Source organism: Mobula birostris, chromosome 1, assembly GCF_030028105.1.
Source record: "Mobula birostris isolate sMobBir1 chromosome 1, sMobBir1.hap1, whole genome shotgun sequence".
NCBI classification, from domain to species: domain Eukaryota; kingdom Metazoa; phylum Chordata; class Chondrichthyes; order Myliobatiformes; family Myliobatidae; genus Mobula; species Mobula birostris.
This window is the reverse complement of record NC_092370.1, coordinates 181184693-181209633: the sequence shown is the minus strand read 5'-3', so window position 1 is coordinate 181209633 and position 24941 is coordinate 181184693. Positions and strand designations below refer to the sequence as shown.

The window sequence follows — 24941 nt, the reverse complement described above, 5'->3', positions numbered from 1 at the left end:
TAATAATGGCTACTCCACTTTCTCCACAATCTCCTTTCTTCTTATTGGCCCCAAAAGTGATTGGCGCCTGCTGAGAAAAAAGGTAAAAAGTATCCAAGCTCTTTTTAAACCCCGCTCTGCATCACCAATGAACGACCGCTCGCGCTGAACAAAATAAATACTATAATAATCTGACATGCTTAAATAAATGCATTGCTTTAAATGCAATGCTATTTCCTGCATCTTCAAAAATCTCATATGGTTTCGAAGAACAGTTGAGTTGGTAACCCCACTGTGGGCATTTCAGTAGATAATCTATTCACCTACTGTACTACAGTATCACAAAATGGGAAAGCTGAATATCAGAAGCACCATTTTTCAGGCCAGATATTAAACTGTGGCTGCATCTGCCACTGCAGTGGATGTAAATGATCCTGTGGCACTGCTCGAAGCACACTGTTTTAATTCTCAGTGACCCGGCAACTTCAACAGAGAATATCTAGTTATTTGTCTCATTATTCCAAAGTTATGAAATGCAGTTCAAAAAATGCAGGTCCTGCTATCTTTACAAAGGAAGTTTTCTTTGTTTTACCTTGCCCTTGCTCTGCCCTGCGCATCAAGATCCACAGTTGGAACACCCAAACGAACAAAACGTGTGAACAGGGACTGCTCCATGTTGGAATATTTTTGGAAAGCCATGTTCTTAATGACAGGTGGAAGCTGGTGGTGATCACCTATCATAATCCAACGCTTCAGTCTACTGAAGCCATCCTCAGGATTCTGTCGAGAGTGCAAATATAGGAAATATTTCTAATCCAAGAACTTTGTGAAAATTGGAAGCACTACCCACACAGATAGCATCGAAAGAATCAATATCAATGATTTGCATCTTTGTCATTTAGTAATCAGCCAATCTTAAAATACTTATTTTCGCTCATGAAATTAAATGCACTGATGACACCACTTATGAAGTTACAGTCAGGTTAACAACTTAGATTCACATCACTAAATTGAATTTGAGAAGTACAAAAATTTTTTGCCTGTAGTGACCAATGCCATTCCCAGCAACTGAGCTTTAGTTGTGGTTACAGTATTTTATTTAATGACTTATTACCTGCAGTAGGAGTGGGATAAATGTTTCAATCTCAAGAATCTGTGCTGCTTCTTCCATTAGGATGTTGTCATACTGTCAAAAGATGATAATTTTTTGAATACACACATTCGAATATAAAAGAAACATCTCTTCATCACTCCCACCAAAAAGCAATTAATTGAAGTATATAAACAAGACTTAGTGATTGCGGGTCCAATTAAGAGAGTTACATCAGTCCAAATGAGAGAACACATGGTCAACCTGGTTAGCAGCAGAATATCATAATATCAAAGTACTCCTGCATTAGGCATCAGATTCACATGCAAGGTAAAACTTTCTCTCCTCTACCCTTGTGAGATCCTAATGTACTGCAACATTTAAAAATGCACAGGCTAATTATACAATTCTGATTTCAAATAGCATTTCTGACAAACTAAGGTAAGCTTTGTGTTTCATAATTCCAGTGGATTTTATTCTTCAGACAGTGAGTCCAAAATTCAAATTAACAGGCCATCATCATTGACCTATTGATCAAATCTGAATTATGTATGGTAACACTGGAAATAAAATTATTGTTTGAAAGGGCATACATATAGGGACACAGATTTGCAGCTTTAAATACAAGGAAACTAAATAAAATAACTTAACATTGAACTTGTAAGAGATTTGGAGAAATGTCACACATTCTGGGAATTTGACAACAGAAGGAGACTAAAACTGAAAAAAAAAAACATTGAATTGATTTATTAAACTGGAATCAAAGTAGGCCATAAGGGAGTGGCAGAGGAAACTTGATGGGCTGAATAGCCTAATTCTGCTCCTATGGCTTGTGGTCTATGGTCTAACTCCCAAAATGAATATTTTGTGATGATCTCTTGTTGTTGACGAACAAACCCAAATTTAGTTTCGTATACATAAGGATATACTATAACATTATTGCACCACTATTTTGAGATCAAATGCATAGGATTACAACCTAAAAATAAATGACATTCTTTGCTGCCTGCTTTGTATTTAAATTGTAAATTCAAATCTTAACTGCAAATTTAAATTAAAAATATTTGGAAATAATACATTCAGTGAATGCAAGGTTTCATATTTGATCCTTAAGTACACAAATGATTTTGTACAGGCTTAAAATACTGCATGCTTCATTTATCAAAAGATAAGCAGCTCTAAAATATTTGAGCCTCTTCCAAGAATTACTGTGTTAAAAGATTCAATTACACTTTACCTTGAAGCCCAACTCTACTAGGTCATGTCGTTTCAGGGCAGCATGAGTACATGTCATGGCAATGATCTTTGCTTCTTTTACCAATAAGTATTTAGATCTGTCCAGTCCACTGCGCAACAGCTCAAAAGCCCGAAATTCCTGCAGAAATGACCAAGAAATCAAATTTAAAAAGGAATCAAATTAAAAAGAAAGAAGTATTCCAGAACAATATAATAATTAGATATGTTAAAAAGACTGCAGAGTTTGAAGCTTAACCACATACTCTACGTATAGAGATTTCTCAACTTGCAGAGATTGGAAAATGTTTCATCTTTCTTTTGAAGGCATTGTACCTTTTCTGATATTCTAAGAAAAAGAAAGTCCATTGAAATTGCAGCTTAGACGTGCTGAACTGCTGAAACAATTCTAATTTCATTATTTCTTAAAAGAGTATCCTTATACATATATTACTTCTCTTTGAAAGATGCTCCAGTTTATCTCAGTGGCAATCTGTGACAGAGCATGCCACGTTACATTAAGCTTCTTGGTATGGTTTTCCAAATATGTCCTTGTCTCCAAATACTTCAGTAGAAGCTGATGCTTAAAATGCACAAACAACTCTACAATACTTTTTCCTGACAGTAAAGGAACTATTTCTATGACTACTCGTTGCATTCTTAGAGGAATCTTTGCTTTGTCACTTAATACAATTTTCCATTCACAATATAATCTCTTAATCTATCTGTGACCTTCCAGTACATACATTTTATATTTTTTTCATTCCTTATCTACTATTTGTTCTATGCATATTCATGGACCTTTATTTAATAACCATTTCTTCCCCCCGGGACTTCAGAAAACTTGACACTTCAATGTTGCGTGGTTGGAGCTCCCAGCATTTGGGTGAAATGTTAAACTGATCTCTGCTGGATCAGCTAAATACTTAGGATGCTGCTACATTATTTGGTATCAGACTCAGTATTCAGGTGTGGCCTTGGAGCAAATTGCAAACACGGAACAGAATTTTAATTTAAGCCTAACTTTTCTGTGAGCCGGGGGGGGTGACCTCAGATGGAGGGACAGTACAAGATTTGAGTGTTTGTTCGGACATGGGTGGCAGAATTCAGTTTAGTTCAGTCCAGGTTCAGATCAGGGAGAGGGATGGGTTTGGTGACTGAGGAATGCAGTTTGTGATGCAAACCAAAGCCAATGTTTTCAGTCATTCCAAGACGTATTTCAAGAAATTTCTGCTCATCTAACACTGCACATTAGCCAAGTAGTCTAACAATTTAGTAGAATGATAATAGGAAGTAGCTTTGCATCAAGCTGGGCATTGCCAATGTACATGTGGAAAGCAATTCTATGATGTTAAACACAAGAGATTAAGCAAATGCTGTAAATCTTGAGGGACACACACAAAATGCTGGACGAACTCAGCAAGTATGGCAGCATTTATGGAAGAGAATAAACAGTTAACATTTCGGGCTAAGACCATTCATCAAGGCTGGAAAGGAAGAGGGCAAAAACAGAATAAGAAGGTGGGGGGGGAAGGTGTACATTTGGCAGGTGATAGGTATGACAAGGTGAGAGGGAAGGTGGGTGGATGGGGGAAGAGATATGAATTAAGAAGCTAGGAGGTGGTAGATAAAAGAAATTAAGGGCTGAAGAAGGAGGAATCTAGTAGGAACAGACAGTGGACTATGGAAGAAAGGGAAGGAGGAGGAGCACCAGAAGGAGGCGGCAGGCAGGTCAGAAAAGAAGGGTGCGAGAGAGTGAACCAGAATGGGGAATGGAGAAAGAGAGAAGGGGGATTGGGAAGAATTTACCGGACACTAAAAGAAATTGATGTCCATGCCATCAAGGAGGCAACCCAGATGGAATATGAGGTGTTGCTCCTTGAACCTGAGTGTGGCCTCATTGTGGGATAGAGGAGGCCATGGATTGACATGTCTGAATGGGAATGGGAAGTCGAATTGAAATGGGTGGTCACTGGGAGATCCTGCCTTTTGCAGCGGATGAAGGCAGGTCCCCCAATTTTGCAGACATCCAACACATATTTGAGAACTGGCAATGGTCAAGGATAGATCCTTCAGTGATAACAAACGAATATTTAAAATACAGGAAAAACAGTTACTGTAATTGATACAGAGGCTTCAATTGAATTATTGACGAAATAAGCAGGTGAGTAACTTCCTACCTAAATGGATGACAGTGGTGAGGCAAGTGAGAAGTTTGTTTAAAATTGTAAAGATATAAGATTACTGCTGCAATAATAATATCAAATGAATAAACTCTTCTCCGGCTTCCAGCCGGGTATGAGCATCGATTTTAACTGACTTTTCGATGACAGACTCCGCCATCTTCATCAGGGATGATGCCTGGGCTTGTCTAGTCCGGTGATATTTATACCACCGTTGTCAGTCCCTCTTGATTCGTTAAGCCTCATCCAATCAGATTTCTGCTGTCCCATCTTGTTTACAATTGAATAATATTAAATCAGATATAATCAGTGATTTTTTTGTGTCACAGTAATACAGTACGAACTCGGGGGAGAAAACCCATTTGGAGGAACTCAAAGAGGTTTTTAGGAAATATGACCGGGGTAAATTGTGGATAGAATATAGACAAGAATACGAAAAAGTGGCCAACACTATCAATATAGGCTTAAAACAGGGATTATTTAAATTTCAAGTTTGCATTGGTGGGCTGGAGAAAACAAGTACAACAGCAATGGAAATTGATGAGATAATTTCAGAGTCAAAAAGGCCCATAAAATTTTTGTGATTATTGTGGAAACTGAGTTTGAAAGATTTAAGAATGTTATTTACAGTAACATAAAATGAGATGTTATCTTGTCATTCTAGGAATTCTGCACAGCACGACCTGTTTATATTGCTGTGCCTTCCTTATTGAACTTGAAAATGTCCCCCAAATTATATGGACAAAGTAGAAATGATTTTAGCATCAAACAATAATGCTGGGTGTTTCTCTCCTTCACTCATCAGTACTCATGGTTTCTCTTCACAGTAGTTTTCATTCTAATCTGTTCAGACAATAATGATTGGAACAATGTTGTGATTTCGTAATTACTAAAATGACTGGGCAAATAAGAAATAATAAAATCAGCACATTGCAACAAATCTGACATGTAACAAAGAAGTTATGCAATCTCATTTCAGAACATCTTTTTGTGGATTCATTAATGCTAATTTTAAGTTAAGCAACACCAAAACAAATTATATTTCTATTCATTATGTGACTGGTGAAAATCTGGACAACACATTTAGTTAGTGAAAATTAAAAGATGATCACTATTCTTAAAAACATGGCCTACCTCCAACTGTGTAAATATTTTATTAATGTGCCTGAAACACCCTTCAGCTATTTCCATATCTTCTTCATATGATTGACATTTAAAAATAGGCTGTGGTGCATTGGCAAAGTATTTATGGAATGGAAAATGTTCAGACACTGCTGTAACATCACCAGACTTTCCACTTTTGGCTTTTACTTTACTAAGATATTCTTCCCAACGAGACATCACCTGAATGAAAACAAAGATAACCGTACTATCATACACGGCTGAAACAACCATTAAGAATAGACCTAGTAAAAATTGATTCAAACATTAAAAATTAAATTCTTAATTAAAATATGAATGGTAAATCCTTTAAAACATGATACAGAGATGCTGAAATCTGGATGAAGATAAAAGGGCTGGAGGATGAGCGGACATGAAGACACAGGGGCAGAAAGCATTATTAATTGTTTAAATCAAATTTGTATGCAGGAAATAGTGTCACATTTACAGCTCATTTAAAACAAGTGTGTCATGCAACCAGACATTGTAATAACGTATAAACAAACGCATGGGGATTACCCGAACATTAATCAGAAAATGCATTAAGCACTCGAACAAAAATCAATAATCAGGCCACCGAACACTGAGCATGGATACTATTCTTAAAAATAGGGCCTGATATTTTTAGGTAATACAGGTAATACAGCTATGTCTTACCTGATACAGGTAAAAATGTCCAGCTGTTTCACAGGTATACGAGACATCTCCAGGAACCCCAAGACTCTCTTGTAATCGCCCTACTTCCCGCAACAACTCAAGTCTCCGAGCCAGCACATAATTCACTCGGCCGTATCTATTATTAACAAGTAAGATTGCTCTAGCTAGGTATAGAAATCTACACACAATTAAAACTACATATCTGGATTATAATCAAGTACAAATACAGTGCTGCTTGTAAACAAGGTAACAAGCAAATGGTAAAACAGAAAATAATTTCGCACAAATCTGAGAATTTAAAATTTATAGAGTGCAAAATATAAAATCTAAGATCCACAAAGTCGCAAGTTAGTCAATACATAAAAATCACAGCTATTATTACACACGAACAGTTCTTTCTAAGTAACCAACCTGGCTCAATTACTTTTGCTCTTGACTGCAGATTCAAACTTCACTCCATTGCTCATGTACCTAATCTTGGCTGACCTTCCACTATACGTGATTGAGAGAGTGCTGATTGAAGCAGGCATATTCCTTCAGGTAGGAAATTAAACCAGCTGTACAATAGAAAAGTATAGAACCAAGAAGCTTTCCAAAGTAAAACATGCATTTTCCTTGTGTCTTGGCCAAAATTCTACTCTTAATCATTACCATTAGAAAGATATTAGGCCACTGATTCATCTTGACACTACTCATTGAATACTACTACATACAAAAGGGATGCTATCTTTGCTTTTTTAATAGTAACTTCAAATAACTTATCATCTGTAAAGCACCTATCCTGGAATAATTACAGCACGGGAGACTGATCACGTCTGAACCAGTTCTCTGCAAGAGAAACTCATGGGCTCCACTCTCCAGCTCCTTCTCCATAGCCTTGCACATTTTCTTCACTACGTATTTATCTGATTTTCTGCTGAAATCCACAATGGAATCTATCTATTACATTTGCAGACAATCACCACACTGCATAAATATTCTAATGTTTCCCGTTATTTTGTAAATGTTATCTCTAGTTCTCAATCCCTCCACCAAAATGAAGTCTCCCACTGTCTACTTTGTCAAGGTTCTCCATTATTATATATGCCTCCATCATATCTTTCTTGAGTTTCACTTCTTCAAAGAAAATAACCCCAGCCTCACAATCTGTCCCTTAACTGTAGTCCCCCATCCTAAGTATCATTTTTGTTATTCTCTTCTGAATCCTCTCAATGCCTCCACATCCTTCCAATTAAGACCTGAGCAAAACTGAACCCAATACTTTAGCTGAGTCCAAACTAGAATTTTATAAACATACAACATGACTTGTCTGCTTTATTGTCTTTTTACTGATACACATTCCAGGTACCTCTTCTTCTGCACCTTTTATAAAACAGTATCAAGACTGATTCTCCTCATTCTCCTGACAAAATGCATCACCTCATATTTCTCTACATTAAAATTCATTTAAATGATACAAAGCATATTATAAAACAGGAAACCTTCAATTTCACCAACTACTCGGCAGAACTGTGGGCACAATTGCTTTCTCTAGTTTATGAATTTTATTTTGTATTTGTTGTTATAAAGTACTTCCATGTCAAATGCAACCCTGTAAGTTTCAGAGAAAAATTGTCCCTTTTGTACAGGTGGTACCTTGTTTAGTGCCCAAAATGCACTGCCAGGAATGATGAGAGTGTGCTTGGTGGTAGTATCTATGAAATTGGTACAAAGCCCTATTCTCACTGTTGCTATCTACAGCTGTGTGAGAATCTGGGTGTTAGGAACCTGGTGCTAATCCAGAGATGAATTACCTACCCTCGGTGCAAAAATTCTACTTGTGAGGAGTAGTGCTGGGTTGGCTGGAATGAGTGATATGCCCTCTCAGCAGTTAGTGGTACTCAGGGTTGCATGGCAGCAGCACTGTGAGAGAGCTATTGCTGGCTATTAACAACACTGCAAAGATCTCCTTCATCACCACCTCTTGGATGCGAAGAATGCCACTGTCTTCCCCTCTTTTTGCTTGACTGCACAACTCTCACTAGCCCAGAGGTTTCTGCATGGTAACACGCTCAATGGTAATCACTGACTTTTTGAGGCACATGCAGCCAAACATGGAGAGCTCCTGCAGAGGGTAGAGTTGCAAGCCAAGTTCTCAACACAGAAACAGGAAGGGCAGGAGTTAGAAATCCAGGTTTCCAGGTTTCTTGCACAGCAGTGGGCAGATGCCTATTTTATTAGTCAGAGTTCCATGGTGGGTGGGCTGGAGGACCACAAGCACTATAATGAAGTAATACTTTGTGAAGCCACAGCAAGCAGAGTAATAGTGTAGAATACTTCAACTCCAACTTTCGAAGAGCACCATTTTCTAAATATCTATCATGTCCACTCAGCCACAATATTGAGATCTGACAAACAGTTATTGAGTGGTTTTGAGAAGTGAGGCTGCAAAATAAACTCTTTTCACAAAGCACTTCTTGTGTGATGTGATGTGTTGCATCTCACAGGCTGCAGCCTGGAGGCAGAGAACAGTGAAGAATTACATTGCTAGATACGCAGCATAACTACCCAATGCAACATCAGTTTTAACAACAGTTCAGCAACACCTTTCTTGCCAAACATTTTCACTGATTACCAGGTATGATACTTGGAGTGTTGTTTTACAAAAAGTAAACCCATCTTAAACTCCCTTTGAGAAAGTACTGAAGAAGTGGCTACTCAAGAGGCTAAAATCCTTCTACTGAAGGGACTTCAGTACTTTTGGACAGAAAATTGCAGCTCTAGTTCCAGCTACAATGAAGGAATGTTTTCAGCAGTACAGCACCTTCACTTAAATGTTTTTCACTGTTTCATTCTTGCTTTATGTGAATAAAAGGTGGTAAAATCACAAAAATGGGCATAATGATCTGACATATTCTGTGAAATCATAGTTAAGGACATCTGATCACCCAATATATATGAGACAACGAGGCAACAAAATTTATGACAAAATCTAAAGTACCAAACATACCACTAGAGTCTAGAAAACAGAGCTTTACATTGTGAAGTGTAATAACTGAGTACAAGCACTCCCTGGTGCCTTTGAACACCATCATCATCACTTTATTTATTGAGACACAGTGCAACCTTCAATTATAGACCTTTCCAGCCCTTTAAGCCGTAAGTTTAATCCTAGCCAAATCACATAACAATTTACAATGCCTAATTAACCTACCAACTGGTACATCTTTGGACTGTGGGAAGAAACTCAGGCGGTCACGGAGAGAACGTACAAGCTCCTTATAGGCAGCGGCAGGGTCACTGGTACCGTAAAGCATCGTGCTAACCCCTACGCTATCATGCCGCCCCAGGTTTTCTTTTATGTGCAACACAAAGTGGATTACCTAACATTTTCCACTTAAATTCTACCTGCCATTTTTGCCCATACACTCAACTTGGTCCAAATCTGCTGAAGCATGAGCCATAAATTCAGCCTTTTTAAAAAAAAAGCAAAAATAAACGAAGACCGGAAAAGCAGTGAAGAATTCATAAAAGTACCAACAATATAGCAAGGAATTCAAACAGCAGACACTAACTAAAGATAGTCGCAATATAAACTATCTTATAGGGATAAATTATACTCAATAATTAAATATAGTTTAATGCCACTTGTCCTGATTTAATACAGGAACAGATTATTCCTATGACGGCTTGTTTTTCCTCGTGAAACATTGAATTCGTATTTAATTTACAGTTCTTCACATGAATAAAATGATGTAAATCAATAAGAAAGCCTTTATTAATTTATCTAGACGGTAGAGTAAGAATCAACAAAGATAACAGCAAAATTTTAAAGACAACACCAAGTAAGCTTTGAATTTATACAACGGATTTGCATTTAAGTCTGCAACATAAGAATATTACTTCACATTTGTACAGAACAACTTCAAAGGCCAGTTTCCTAAATCTTAAATCTGATTTTCAGAGGGCATTATTGTATGACTTTGCAGTCTCAATTTCTGTCAGATAGTCTCAGTTTGTTGCAACTTTTATTAAATTATAATACTCCAAATTGCTCACCTGCTAAAATCCTTCTCAGTCTCCAGCTCCTCTTCGCCATGACCCAGACGAAGAAGGTGACGCTCATCAATGTCAAGAGCCATGATCTTCTCAAACAGCTGGTTCAAAGCCTGTAGATTGACAGCAACAAATGACAGAGTTTTATAGAAGTGAGAATAACTTTTAAAAAGTCTTAAAACAGCTGCTCCAACTTATGAAAAGAAACTTATTTCTGTAACACTTCCATGCGTTGAGAGAGATCAGTATGGCTTTAGAACAGTGTCAATTTTAAATTGTGTATTTTTAGTTATTTGGATAATATGTAAAATTCATTTGCAACAATTTACTTCTGCACAAAATCAGTAAATTGTCTACCTTATAGGAAAGGAAGATGACAGACTTCTATTTATAAACCACCTTTCACAGTTGGGGGTTGTCTTTAAGTGCTTTCCAGTCAATGAAACACTCTGGAATTGTGGTCACTATTGAAATGTAAGAAACCAGCAGCTAATCCTGTGGAAGCAACATTCCACAAACAGCAATGGTTTGATAAGTTATAAGACAGTCAGAGCTTCTTTTAAATCTACCGAAAGGACAGATGAGAAAGTGTCTCTGGAGACAATCTGAAAATAACTTGCTAAAAATCTTTCATGATTCTCAACATCTTTCACATTAACTGAAAAACAGACTTGCATGACATCTCTGTTAAAAGCAAAAAGGAATAAGCATTTTGTTTGACTGAGTTCTGTCCTATTGTGACCTTGACTGATCTGTTTTTAGTTCCTCTGCTCCAACTTTTCATGCTTCGTGGAGGCAAGTTCAACTTATTAAGAGCTTGGAGGTTGCTTAGAATCTCCTTTTTTGGTGTTGGCCATGTGTGTCAAAGCTTAAAGGTTTGTCCAAAGGTGATGAACTTTGAGAAGATGTGAGTAATATTTTATTGCAGAAATCAAGCTGTTAAGTTAATGATATTGCACAACATGCCTCTATTTTTATTTAAATCCAGAATTTATTTAAGAAAACAATGGATGAACGCCCCAGTGACTGTCATGTAATTGGGAAAAATGACCTACACAATATCTGTCATCAGGTACTTAAGTAATTCATATTGTGTCTGAAATAACACCAAAGGCTATACTCGTAGGTCAACAAATGTGCAGGATGTTTGTGTCAACAAGGTGACATGCATTGTTTCTGGTTCAACCATCTATTAATGTGCAAGTATAGAAGTAGGAACCTTCTGGAATTAAATTCAGTTTTCCAAAGCCAATGGGTATTGATTACATCCATACAACACTGTGCTTAAAGGCAATAATTCCTCCGCAAAAACCTGTAGATTTAATTGTAGTTACAAGAGAAAGTGCGGGTGTTTGAAATCCTGATAAACACACACAAAATACTGCAGGAACTCAGCAGGTCAGGCAGCATCTATGGAGGGAAATGAACAGTCAACATTTTGGGCCTTGGCCCTCTAGAATTGCTGGTGAAACATGAAGCCTTGATGGCACTTTAAATAGGGAAGACCATGCTAAGAATTATGCCACAAATTACAAGATGGCCCAGTACACTTTCTAAGGACAAGACAATTCTTAAATATTTTGATGCAATAGAGTATCGAGAGATTGGGCCAGATTGTACTGACTTCAGCCAATGGTTCTGATGAGACACTAGCATTTTGCCGTTAAAACTGAAATAAGTTCAATTTTCAGTTTAATTATCATTCAATCATACACGAATACCCATGAATAGAGGCAAATAGAACAGCATTCCTCAGAGGCCAAGATGCAAAACAGAGTAACAACTGTCATTCTCAGCACAAGGCACACACAGCACATATAAGATAGGAGTGCACATACGGTCACACAAAAAAAAAAACAATATAGCCAAAGTCCCTGAGTGTCATGGCCTGTAGATTGATGGTGCACGGATATTGTCCACAAGAACAAGCCTGCAGCAGGCTGATCATCACGCGCTAGTGCAGCCGCAGACAATTGCAGACCAGTTTGTCTTCAACCAAGGGGACACTGAAGGGCAGCTCCAACAGAAAGGGCCAGACCCCGATCTAGTAAGGACTCCAGAGAGCCTGCCGTGCCTCCATTCTCTCCCACCCCTCTTTCGGTGTCTCTCTGGGTGTTGCAACAGATGACCCCTTGGCATGAGGTGCTATTACTGAGACAACACAGCTCCCCTGCTGTCAGTGTCACCAATTAACCAGACTTGCAGCATTCTAAATTACCAATGTCCAACAGGGTCTTGCAATCACAAGAAAAACATCCAAGACTATCACTCGCACTATTTGCTAAACCACACATTGACTCCGACACCTTCCTGGAGCAAGCAGCAACACAGTCCGAAACAACTCCAGCTCCCTCACTATCAAGCGAGTCACTAGTGGGGTAGACGCTCAATACTTGATGTCCTTAGTATCCAGCAGTGTCTTGTGACCATAAGAAAGACATAAAAGATGAACAATTACACCACTGGTTGGATCCAGAGTGGTTGTTGCAACCACACGCACTGCCATCTGAGGAGAATGGTAAGCTGCATGATTATGCATAGCCTCTGTAAGAACACACAAGTTCAGGAGTTACCCCTTCAACAGAGCAGTTCAGGTCACTCTGCTGGAGTCAAGCCTTGATGAGACAGCCAGGCACTATCCTATGCCAGACCTGACCAGATACTTTATCTCAGGCCCCAGTAATTTTGACAGGGATCACAGGGCAAAGGGTGAGAAGGCCAAGGTTATTCTTTAAGAAAATATTTCACTTGTTTGGTTTAATTACAGGTTTCCCCCACCATCCGAAGGTAGAGAGTTCCTATGAAACGGTTCGTAAGCTGGAATGTCGTAAAGTGAAGAAGCAATTACCATTTATTTATATGGGAAAAATTTGTCAGCGTTCGCAGACCCAAAAAATAACCTACCAAATCATGCCAAGTAACACATAAAACCTAAAATAACAGTAACATATAGTAAAAGCAGGAATGACATGATAAATACAGAGCCTATATAAAGTAGAAATACTTTTCTATGATCATTGCCGCACTGTTCTCCGTAGCGAAAATCTCACACAAGCGCTCTCGGCAGAAACACTCTTTCCAGTAACCTTTAAGCTATGAAGCTGCCAAATCATACTAAATAACACATAAAAATACACAGCCTATATAAAGTAGAAATAATGTATGTGCAGTGTAGTATCACTTACCAGAATCGGGATGATGGCACCGAGCACACTGATGATGGTGTGTTAGGCTGAGTCGTCATGGTTAGGGTGGTGCAGTGGTCCCTAACCTCCAGGCCGCCGACCAATACCGTTCCGTGAAGAATGCAGTGATGCAGCAGTAGCCGGGATGCACCCAGCACATCTTCAAGAAAAAAGCCAAAATTAACAAGCTAATTAGTTAGGTGCTGCCTGGCACGTAAATGTCGTCCCAGATCAGAGGCGACACAATCGGCAATCGCCTCTGATCTGAGCTGACATTTACGTACCAGGCGGCACCTAATTAATTAGCTTGTTTATTTCGGCTTTTTTCTTAAAGATTTGTTGGGTGCGTCTCAGCTACCGCTGCATTCTCCACGGCCCGATATCAGTCCGCGGCCCGGAGGTTGGGACCACAGGGGTGGTGGGACACTGAGGTGTCATCTCATCGTCGTTTGTTTTCATCAGGGCAGGCAGGTCATCTTCTTCTATGTCTGCCTGCCTCGATGTCGAAGATCGAGGTTCGTCGTCTGCTGTGGCTGATGTGGAAATCTTGAAAAACGACAGTATGCTTGACTGTTTAGCCTCGTGCATTTTTCTATCATACAGTTCTTTGTAAGTACTCAAACCATCCTGCAAATATGCCCAAAAGCTAAGTACCCTTTCAAAATTAAAGTCGTACTTTTCTGCAATAATTGCAGCGAAAATCTCACGCAGTTGCTTCACGTTCAGTTCCTGGACGACTTCTCTTTCGGTCCATTCGCTACTGCATTCGGTTTTGATTGTTATCCTTTCCTCTTCCAATTGCATCAGCTCTTCATCTATCAGTTCTTGGTCATGGGATGCCAAAACCTCTTCAACATCATCTTCGTCAACTTCCATAAGCCAAACTCACTTTGTCCTTACTTTGCTTACCACGACCGAAATGCTTAATTATGTCTAGTTTTACGCTAAATGTAACACCCTTATGAGCTCTTTTAGGCTTTTCCGATACCTTAGAACTCATCTTGCCAACGGCTGCTCACAGGCACGTGCTTAAGCAATGCTGGTTAGAATGCAGTTCCGGGGGAGAAGCTTGGCTGCTCGGGGCACGCACTGCCTTTTTTTCGCGCGCTGCCTTTTCTCGTAAGTGAAAACACCTTCTGTTAGTGAAAACAGGTAACTAATGTAGGTCTTTCGTAACAGCAAGGTTTCGTAAAGCTAACGCTCGAAAAGCGGGGGACACCTGTATTTCATTTTCATATTTGTTTTTTTAAGTTAACAAGACTACCTTGGGAATTCATAAATATCTTGAAACAATGGAATGGCTATTGCACTTGGTTTTACCTCACTGCAGCATAAGGATTTAAAACTGGCCTCTGATCAATTCATGCCCAGAATACCAATAATTTTTAGTATACTGTCTGACAGATAATCACTTTGACAAAAAAAAATTTAAACTTTTTTTTAAATAAGAAGGGAAGTCAGGCGTCAACAGTACTGGGAGGAAGAAATCCAAAATTAATTAGAAAACATTAAATTTTGCTATCTTAGGAAAGAATTGAATTGACCCAACAAACTTTACTTCAATAAAGGTTACAAACAGGTATTTCTACCTCATAAATTATTTAATCTTGACATGAAAAAGAAAAACATATTCTATTTATAATAGAATTGCATAAGTATAAATAAGGCAAACCAATGTATCCTATTCTTTTTCATTTACCAGTTAATCAAAGGTACTTTTCCAGGATTTTAAACTATACTAATTAAAATCACACATTTAAAATGGTCATCTAAATACTGAAATCACAAGCTTTAAAACAATAGGAATGCATGAAAACTGTGTCAAATACTGCCATGTGCTGCTTGCAATCTATTTTTGAATCTAGTTAAATTGTGAGGACAAGCTTTTTCAGTGTTGGTCATTAAGGTTGTGGAAAATAGAACCTAAACTTGCTTCCTTGGGAATAACCTTATGTGATAAACTTCCATATTCAGAAACTATAAGCGTGGCTAACATGTTGGGGTACAGAAAAAGTAAAATCTGACTTATGCCACCCAGAACCACTTGTGAAAATCTAAGCATGTTTTTGGGTAGACTGAAATTCACTTATTTTCATAGGCCTGACTGAGGATGCAAGGAACTGTCAATGGATAGTCAAGATGGAAAAGAAAATATTATTATAAGCACATCCACCATCAGCATCCTAGCAAAATAAATGAGGTTTTCATTTGAATAAATCAAAACAGGTTACAGCATTTTAAATCAGAAGTAAAATGTTCTCTTAAAGAATTATTTACTTTGTTGGGACAATACGTGAACAACTTATAATTAATAAATAACAGCTTTATTGAGGCATGTACCTTCATTAAATTTTCTCAAGCTTGACAGCATGTGATTTGAATAAATACATAAATTGCATTTATTGTGAAGGTACCTGGTTGGAATGTGTCACAATCAGAGTCCTTTGCTCTGGAAAGTTATGATACAGATTAGAAATTATCTGCACGGCCACATCAGTTTTTCCTGTACCTGGTGGTCCTACAACCTGAAACGTAGAACAACAAGCAACCGTCACAGCAGAATTAACTTGGCCCACAAAATTGGTTAAAGTTAGAAAAGTTTGAATTAGGAAGAGCAAAATGATACCATTGTAAGGCCTGGTTGCATGCCAGCTCGAATTGCTTCTATCTGTGTAGGTGTAAATTGAATTGTGTTTCTGAAATTAAAAGATTGAATGCAGATAAAAATGTGCTTATAAACAACATACACATTGTAATCACAAGAAAAAATATCAGTTGGATTTACTAGTTTGCATGTCCTGTATTCGGGGTCACAGCACCCTCAGTGTCCCATATCTCCATTTCTAGATCTTCCACATCTCTTCATAAGATACAGTCATGTCTGCCTTCCACAGCCGTTCTATCGCTATCATGTTTCTGAGTTGATGTTCCAATACTCTCAACTGTTGCTAACAAACCCTATTTTTAAACCCAACTGTCCAAAATGCTTCCTTCCACCCACTGATAGCTTAGACTTTTTAATACAGTTGAGTGCTGATAAGGTGAATTCCATTTGTCCAGAGTAGTAGCTGACCTTAAACAGGGATGTGACCCTGCTCCCAGAGAGTTGACATGGTATTTATTCACTGGTTTTCTAACTTTTCCATTTCTCAAACACATTGATTTGTTAAAAATGTATTACATTCCACAATTTAAGAATCATAATTATTTAATTGCCAGTATGTGAAACATATCAGAATTGATTAGTTTGATGCCAAGCATAAAACACAAGACAATACAATACGATAAAAGACAAACCATAACAGATAACTCAATAGTATCCAATAATTTACAAGATAATAGTGCGAACGGCCATGAGCAGTCAATGATTTTCAAAGGAACAATTAACAAGATATTTTTAAAAAGACAGGAAGGAACTAACTTGAAGAAAACATTCTACATGGTGAAATAACTGATCAAATATGTTCACTTAGATGGTTGCAAGAAATTTGCAAGTGCTAACATTTCTATGAAAGGGAACATAGCCACCACCATTCTCTGACATTGCCAAGCCATTTGGAAACAGTCTAATGTCTCAAACACAGAAGAAAATACAGAAACACTGTAATTTCAGATTCCTTATCCATGAGATGAAGTCTTCACACTTCTTTGTTTGCTTCAAAATATAACATTTGTAATATTAAACATCCAATTTGAAATAGAAGAAAATGAAGTAGAACATTACTGGGAAATGCTAATTTTTAAAAATCAGAACAGTAAAAAATATTTAGTTTGGTATGTTGATGAACATTTAGTTAGAAAATGTTAGGAAAGATAACTGTGATTCAGGGATTTACTTTAAAGACGATAGACAAGAAAAAAATATTTTGGTAGGAGTTGTAACAGTCCATTGTAAAAGCACTTGGGTTGTTCCACTGCTAATATCTCCATTCAAGTCCCCTGAGGATACAGTTGCCAGTTAGTGAGTGAATCCATACAACAGAAAACCCCACCCCTAGTTTTCCTTGCCAAGTTAACATTTACCAATCTATCTGCTCATATTACAGAGGTAGATGAGACCATTGCAGAGCTCTATGGATATGGAACAGCATTGTTATGCTGAAAACACCATGTGTTGTCTGGGAATAAATTTATGTAAGCTAAAATTCTAGCAGCTTTAACTAGACAACTGTTGATCAGCACAGCAGTTGGATTCTATCACAATCAATAGCCTGGTGGAATAAAGTTACAGCTTAACCTTACCATCACGGATGCCAATCTGGTTCAATAAGCAGTGCTGGGCACCTTGTAGGGAGTACTGAGAAGTGCCCCTAAAATAATTAGTCAACTATGTATAACTACAACACAAGGCTACGTAAATGACGAATAGCAAAAGCAGCATTCTATCAATAGGGGCATGTGATTCTACCCTCAATAGATAAAATCTAAAGTTTAATGTTGTCCTTAATTAACTCAGAAGCAATAGGTTAATAAACATCTATATTTGTGAAGATGGTGCTTAGAATACAAATGCATAAGAGAAAGATGAAGGGATTGTAACAACTTTATGATAAAAGAACTAAATGAGTAATTCATCTTGGCTTCCTCCTGAAGTCAGTCTTCAGCCAATTTGATTTATTCCAGGTCATAAGATGAAGTTTATTATCCTAATGCAGGCGAATAAGATTAGCATACATCCTAGCCATGGGTCAGCATGGATGTGGTGGGCCAAAGGGCCTGTTTCTGTGCTGTACAACTCTATGAAATTGATGAGAATACTAGAAACAGCAAAGGCCATAAACCCTGATTTGGTGCTGGCTACAGTGATGAAATGCCAATAATTCTGTTACAATGGTTACATCACTAGCATCTGTGGCACAGTGTTGCAAAATTTTCTACTGTATGTATCATACGAGCAAATGCAGGACAACTGGTCAGTCATTGTCGCATCAACCTACCCTTAACATCAACCAATGTATTGATTGAAGCTACTGACAACAGTGTTTTCAGATAGCACTAAGTTATCATTAACCAGTTTGGACTTCCCCCAGGAGTCTTTGGTTCCAAACTTCATTACAGCTTAGATCCAAACACAAACATACAGATGAATTCCAGAGGTGAGGCACATGAATGACCTGAATATTAAGACAGCATGCATCTTTCCCTTTCATGTCTACTGGCTTTAATTTTGCAAGGGAATCAAATCAAGGAACCCTTGCAAAATTAAAGCCAGTGGACGTGAGAGGGAAAGATAACCACAAATGCAGTTATAAAAAGTGGTAAAGAAGATTATTAGAGAATAATTGTGCAGGAGTTCAAGGATATGTCATTGGCCCAACAACCTTCGGTTGTTTCATCAATGACTCTCATTTGAACTTTATTGTAAATGTGGATGCAGTGTTCAGCTCTTACTGCAACTCTCTAGGCAAGAGACATGTTGTCCACAGGCATCAACTGCTGGACAAATTTAGATTTTTGCTATGAAGTGGCAAGCAAGCATTATAACTCAAGAATCAGGCAACTGATCATGTCCATCTGGCAAGTCTGTTCGGCTCCCCATTCCCCCATCTGGGATCACCAAAAATCAGAAAGTTTATAGGACTTACCACAAAATAATCACTCAGAGATAAAACATTCTGCAGAGTCTCTCCCAACTTTTAAGTCTTTCCACTATCTACAAGGCACAAATCAGGAGGATCCCAGAACACTTCCCACTTGCCTGGATGACAACAGGTAAAATACTCACCAAACCCCAATAATCAGTGTAAAGCTAAATGTTACACTGGAATCTCATCCAGCACGTTCAATGATTATTTTCTATGTTCCAATGGACTGTGGCTTCAGTGTGTGGCTGTGTGAACTAAGAGACAAACTAAAGTGAACATTGCCAAAGAGACTTCACTCACCTGGCTTGTATAGAAATGTACAGGTAACATTTCCTCATCACTGTGTTAAAAAACTTTTTACTCTCGATCCATAATCAACACATGCATTGCAGTGACTTAAGGCAACAGCTCAACAACACATACGAGGGTGATTGATAGGTTCGTGGCCTAAGGTAGAAGGATCCATTCGAAAACCTAGCACATTTATTTTTCAACATAGTTGCCTCCTACATTTACACACTTAGCCCAACAGTCGTGGAGCATTCAGATCCCTTCTGTGTGGAAGTCAGCATCTTGGACCTCCAGAAAGTGATCCACAGCAGGGGTGATTGATAAGTTCATGGCCTGAGGTAGGAGATGAGTTATTAACTTCAAACTTTCTGCATAATCACTCAGAGTTGAACTGCATGTGCATGTAACGAGAGCTGTATAACTCATCTCCTTGTACCTCAGGCCATGAACTTATCAATCACCCCTGGTGTGGACCACTTTCTGGAGGTCCATGACGCCGACTTCTACAAAGAAGGGATCTGTATGCTCCACGACCGCTGGACTAAGTGTGTAAATGTAGGAGGGGACTATGTTGAAAAATAAATGTGCTAGGTTTTCTAAAATTGACTCCTTCTACCGTAGGCCACGAACTTATCAATCACCCCTCATATTTAAGAGGAATTAGAGAAAGGCAAGACATGTTGGCGTTGCCAGCAATGCAAAATGCTCAAGAATACAAAGTAGGAAATTAGGGCATTGTGTGTAGCTTTTAGCACTCAGTTATCCTGAAGTTAGTGGAACCATGATAAAAGGTACAAAGCTACTTCTCAAGATAGATTGAGAAGATTTAGATTTTTCTCTCTGGAGAGAAAAGAAAAAGATGAAACAACTGGGATGTTGAACATTGTGCACAATTTTGAAATGAAATGCTGATGACATTTTTAGATTCATTATAATAAATAAAAGGAGAAAATTTACAAACAATATTTTCATATTTGGAGTTGATACAACTTACTTAGAGCAGAACAGTTGGATCAGCACAACAACAAAACTTTAAAAGATCAAACTGAATAGGAATTTAGGGGAAAAAAGACAAAGATATGGGCATGGAAAAAAACAGCAGAGACAGGGAAGTGAGGAGCTGGCACAGGGTAACGGCACCCATTTATGTAAATGAAAACGAGAATTAATGAACAAGTCTAGCAGTAAGTTTAGTAATAAAAAGAGCTCAATGAAGCTACCATATAAATAAATTAGCTAAATTAAGATTGTAAATTTCATGACCTTTACCTCTTGGGTTGATTGTAGGGGTAAGGTCCTCTATTTGGAATTACATGAGGTTCAACTGTAAGTGTCTGATTCTCTTCTGTCTCATCACCACCACTCTCTCCTTTTCGTTTTTTCCCTTTACCAGTCTGTACTGAAAATGTGATCCTGAAGTTTCAGAGGAGAAAAATATTCATATTTTTCCTTAAAAGATTATGACATATTTTCACTTACTGGATAATTATTCTACATTATGCTTTTATGATGCATAATTCCTGCAGGCTGATATGGCAAGGCCACAACAAAATACTGACAATTAGAGGAAACTCTGGAGATTTTAATATTTATATTTGCAAAAGAACTTTATACTTATACAAAGATTTCTCATTTCAAAATATTTCAAACTATACTTTTACCTGAAGGGAGGTTTCTGCAGAGCAGAGCTTTCTACCGTAGATTTAATTGTACACCCAGGAAAACTAGCTTTCAGGTGATCCATTGAGAAGAAGGTGTCATTAAAGTCCAGCGAGACAATCTGATTTGGCATTTTAGAATAATGAGCACTTCCTGGATCTCCGTATCCAAGGATAATGTCATGAAGCCAGTCAGGAACGACACACTCTGTGTTCATTAGGTGCCGGATAGTCTCAAGCACTGCCTGGAAATGAAATAAATTTTTTTTATGAAGTCACTCTAAACAAAAGCCACCACATGAAATATAAAGGAAATACTTGCTTAAAGTTGAGACCTAACCATCGATTTAACATGACTAAGTGGGAAAGCATAGAGTTATACTTACAACATCCGTAAATAATGTGGTAATTCCAGAGACTGGAATACTGTTATACACACTGAGCTTTTCTTTAAATTTTACAAGTTTTGGGGTCTAATTATTTATGAAAGAAAAGGAAACGAAAGTCATGATTTCTTTGATGACAACGGAAACCGTGAATATGATCAGGTGAAACCTTCAAAATAAACCAGGCTAAATATAAGTCCTGATGAAGGGTCTCAGCCTGAAACGTTAACTGTGCTTCTTCCTATACATGCTGTCTGGCCTGCTGCATTCCACCAGCATTTTGTGTGTGTTGCTTAAATATTGTTAGTTTACAGGGAAAGTGCACAGGCAAAGAGAATATGAGAATAGAATGGAAGTTAACATAAAACGGAGCCCAAAAATCATCCATAATTATGGGAATATTAAGTAGATGGTGAGTGGCACATTGGGAGCTACAAGGGACAAAGTAGATGACATTTGGTCAAAGGCACCAAGCAAGACTAGAATACCCAACAGACTGAGTAAACTCCTCCTGTGTCTAAACAAATTAGTAACCCAGAGAAATTTAGGCTGCAGTGGTCTGCCTTTCAAAGTTAAAACAATTAACTTATTTTTTTTTAACAATTACTTTTACACATTATCCCTATTAAATGGCTAAACATTATAAGGCATTTTATGTGAGAATTATCCAAGAAAATTATACCTGGAGGAATAAGAGGATACTAGAGCAGTAAATAAAACCTTGTTAAAAAGTTTTAAGAAGTGGCATAACAGATAGCAGGAAGATAGAGAAGTCTAAGAAAGGAATTACAGAGCTTAAGGCCATGGAGACTGGAAGTATGACCACAGACGACAATTTCTGGGATGAAAGATTATGAGGAATAGGAAGGAAAATGGTGCCGAGACCAAGATCAGATCTGTCATGATCTTAAAGAAGAAATGAACAGACAAAACTTTGAAAGATTAGGGTGTTGAAGACTAAGGGAATTGTTAAGATATCCCTGAAGGGATATAGCCCTGATTGTTGATAGAGGCAACAGATGATATCACTGGGGCCTTGACAATTACCTTTGTGTGTTCTATAGCCATGGGCAAGATCCTGGAGGACTGGTGACAAGCTAATGTTACTCCATTACTCAAGAGGAGAAACAGGGATAATCTTGAAAGCTATTCGCTGGTGCATCTCACGTCAGCAGTGGGGAAGTTGTTAGAGAGGATACTTAGAGATAGAATTTATTAGCAACCGGAAACCCATGACTTGACAGTCAGCTCAGTTTTGTACAAGGCAAGTTGTGTCTTACTAACTTGATTGAGATTTTTGAAAAGATGACATAGGTGAGAGATGAAGGTGGAGCTATGAATGTTGTCTACAAAGAATTTTGTAAGGCATTTGCTAAGTCCCTTATGGGAGGCTCATCTAAAAAATTAAAATGCAAGAGATCCATAGTGAATAGACCATTTGAATTCAGAGTTAACTTCCTGTAAAAGACAGAGTGTACTGGTCAATGGTATTTATTCTGACTGGAGATGCGTGACTCATGGTGTTCTACAGGGACTTCCGCTGTTTGTAATATACACTCAGTAGACACTTAATTAGGTAAACCTGTACACCTGCCTATTTATGCAAATATCTAATTAGCCAATCATGACGAACAGCATACACTGCAATGTTAATTTGGACATCAAGGCATCTACTTAAGTGATTAAAATCAAGGATGGGAGCAGACATTTTGAAAAGTTGTCGGGCTCAAAGGAGATGCAATACCATGAGGGAACTGGAAAATAAGGATAAGACTACTACTACTACTTAGTTGGATGCCAATGGAGGTCAGCCAAAATGCAGTGGAAGTCGAATCTATAAGCAATGATGACACGAAGGATAAAAGAAGTGGATGAACCAAGGCATAGGCAGAAACGGGCAGTCCAAATGACAACATGGATAAATGACTCGAAACTCATCTCAGGTTTAAGTACAACACAAATGTCAGGATCAGTCTGGTTCAGATCCACAGTAGGTCACAAGCCTCGTGGTCAACATGAGCTTGATGAGATATGATGGGAAAGATGCAAGTTCAGAGCAAAGGCAGAGATAAACCTTACAAAATTTTGCCTAACTGGCTTGGAAAACAGCAAAGGCAGTTGCTGAGAGTCCTTAGGTGCAATGATGTACCCATGCATTCTTCATAGTTATTACTGAAACTGGAGATGCAGCAGAGAGAACAATGTGATGGAATGAGATAACTTGCAAGATGAAAAACAGAGATTTTGTAGTCCTAAAGATGCTGGATCCCAAAAAAGCACTTTATGCGGTTTAGCCAGATCTGCTAATCCAATTATCTATCATCATTTAAGTCTATATTTAAGTGCTTGAACTCAAGAAGACAAAGTCAAAAACTGTAAATACCAGCGATTGTGTGTTTTAAGGAGACTGAGGACTGAAATTCAAAGTGGGTGCATAATTAGATAGGTAGCTGCAGAAATGTTGCCCAAATGGAGATATAAAGACACACACAGTAAAACTCACATATTTTAGCATCCAATTATTTAGAAATCCTGATCGTCCGATACCTGGCTAACTTATTAAGCAGACATAGGAGCAAGGGGCCTTGAGTGCAAATACAATGTTCAGCCAGAACCAGCAGAATGGAAACGGCCAAGGCCAAGGTCTGGACTGTGGGACAGTTATGTGGCTTGAGCTGGGTGTTGGGGGTCTACAAGGACACAATACATAAACTCACCATTAAATATTATGAAAATGAAGGTTGGTTCAGTCTTAAATAAGTTAACAAAATAAAACACAAAAATCTAGGTTTTGTTCAGAAGGAATACACGTCACTTTTTAATTTTATATTCAATGAACCATTAAATCCAAACAACCATTAAATTAATTTACTCTGGAGACCAAAAATGCTTTATGAAATGAAGAAGCTTTAAATGACAAGAGCTTTGTGACTTCTGTTGATTTTTCTTCTGCCCTTTTATTCTGAACCTCAATTTCTTGTTGATCTCTCCTGCTCTGAGTGTAGAAGGTTAGAGACCAAGTGATTAAGAAATGCTTATACCTTTCATACTGACAAACATGTGATGCTCCAAGATAGTCATTTTTTGTTTCATTTTCAAGCAGGAAGTTGAGCAATATTTGAGCAATGCAAAGTTCATCATCCCCCCCTCTAGTAATTACAAAGAACACACTCTTTCTTACAGAACTCTCTTGAACCACTGGCAATATATAATTAAATGGCTCACTTGCCATTTGAGAAACATACGTACAGATTCTAAACTGAAGTCACATAAGAGAAAAACAATCACAGGAATGTACTGTGGTGCTAGAAAGTATATGAACCTTGTAGAATTTTCTCTATTTCTGCATAAATATTACCTAAGTGTGATCAGATCATCATAAAAGTCCTAAAACTAGATAAAGAAAACCCAATTAAATAAATAACACAAAAAAATTATATTTGTTCATTTATTTGTTGAGAAAAGTTATCCACTATTACATGTATTTGTTGGAAAAAA

The 24941-nt window shown here is 37.9% G+C and overlaps 1 protein-coding gene across 2 annotated transcripts in view; it reads right to left on the bottom strand.

Annotated features, from left to right (window-relative positions):
* The window catches only part of aqr (aquarius intron-binding spliceosomal factor), an 83515-nt gene that overhangs the window by 14466 nt on the left and 44108 nt on the right, over positions 1-24941 (bottom strand). For both annotated transcript variants that reach the window (XM_072267038.1, XM_072267030.1), the window contains exons 21-30: positions 21061-21302; positions 20669-20812; positions 16150-16219; positions 15938-16048; positions 10342-10451; positions 6304-6439; positions 5620-5829; positions 2307-2444; positions 1094-1165; positions 572-759 (exon numbers count right to left, since the gene is read on the bottom strand). In XM_072267038.1, the coding sequence (XP_072123139.1) occupies positions 572-759; positions 1094-1165; positions 2307-2444; positions 5620-5829; positions 6304-6439; positions 10342-10451; positions 15938-16048; positions 16150-16219; positions 20669-20812; positions 21061-21302 (1421 nt within the window). The remainder of the gene's footprint in view (positions 1-571; positions 760-1093; positions 1166-2306; positions 2445-5619; positions 5830-6303; positions 6440-10341; positions 10452-15937; positions 16049-16149; positions 16220-20668; positions 20813-21060; positions 21303-24941) is intronic.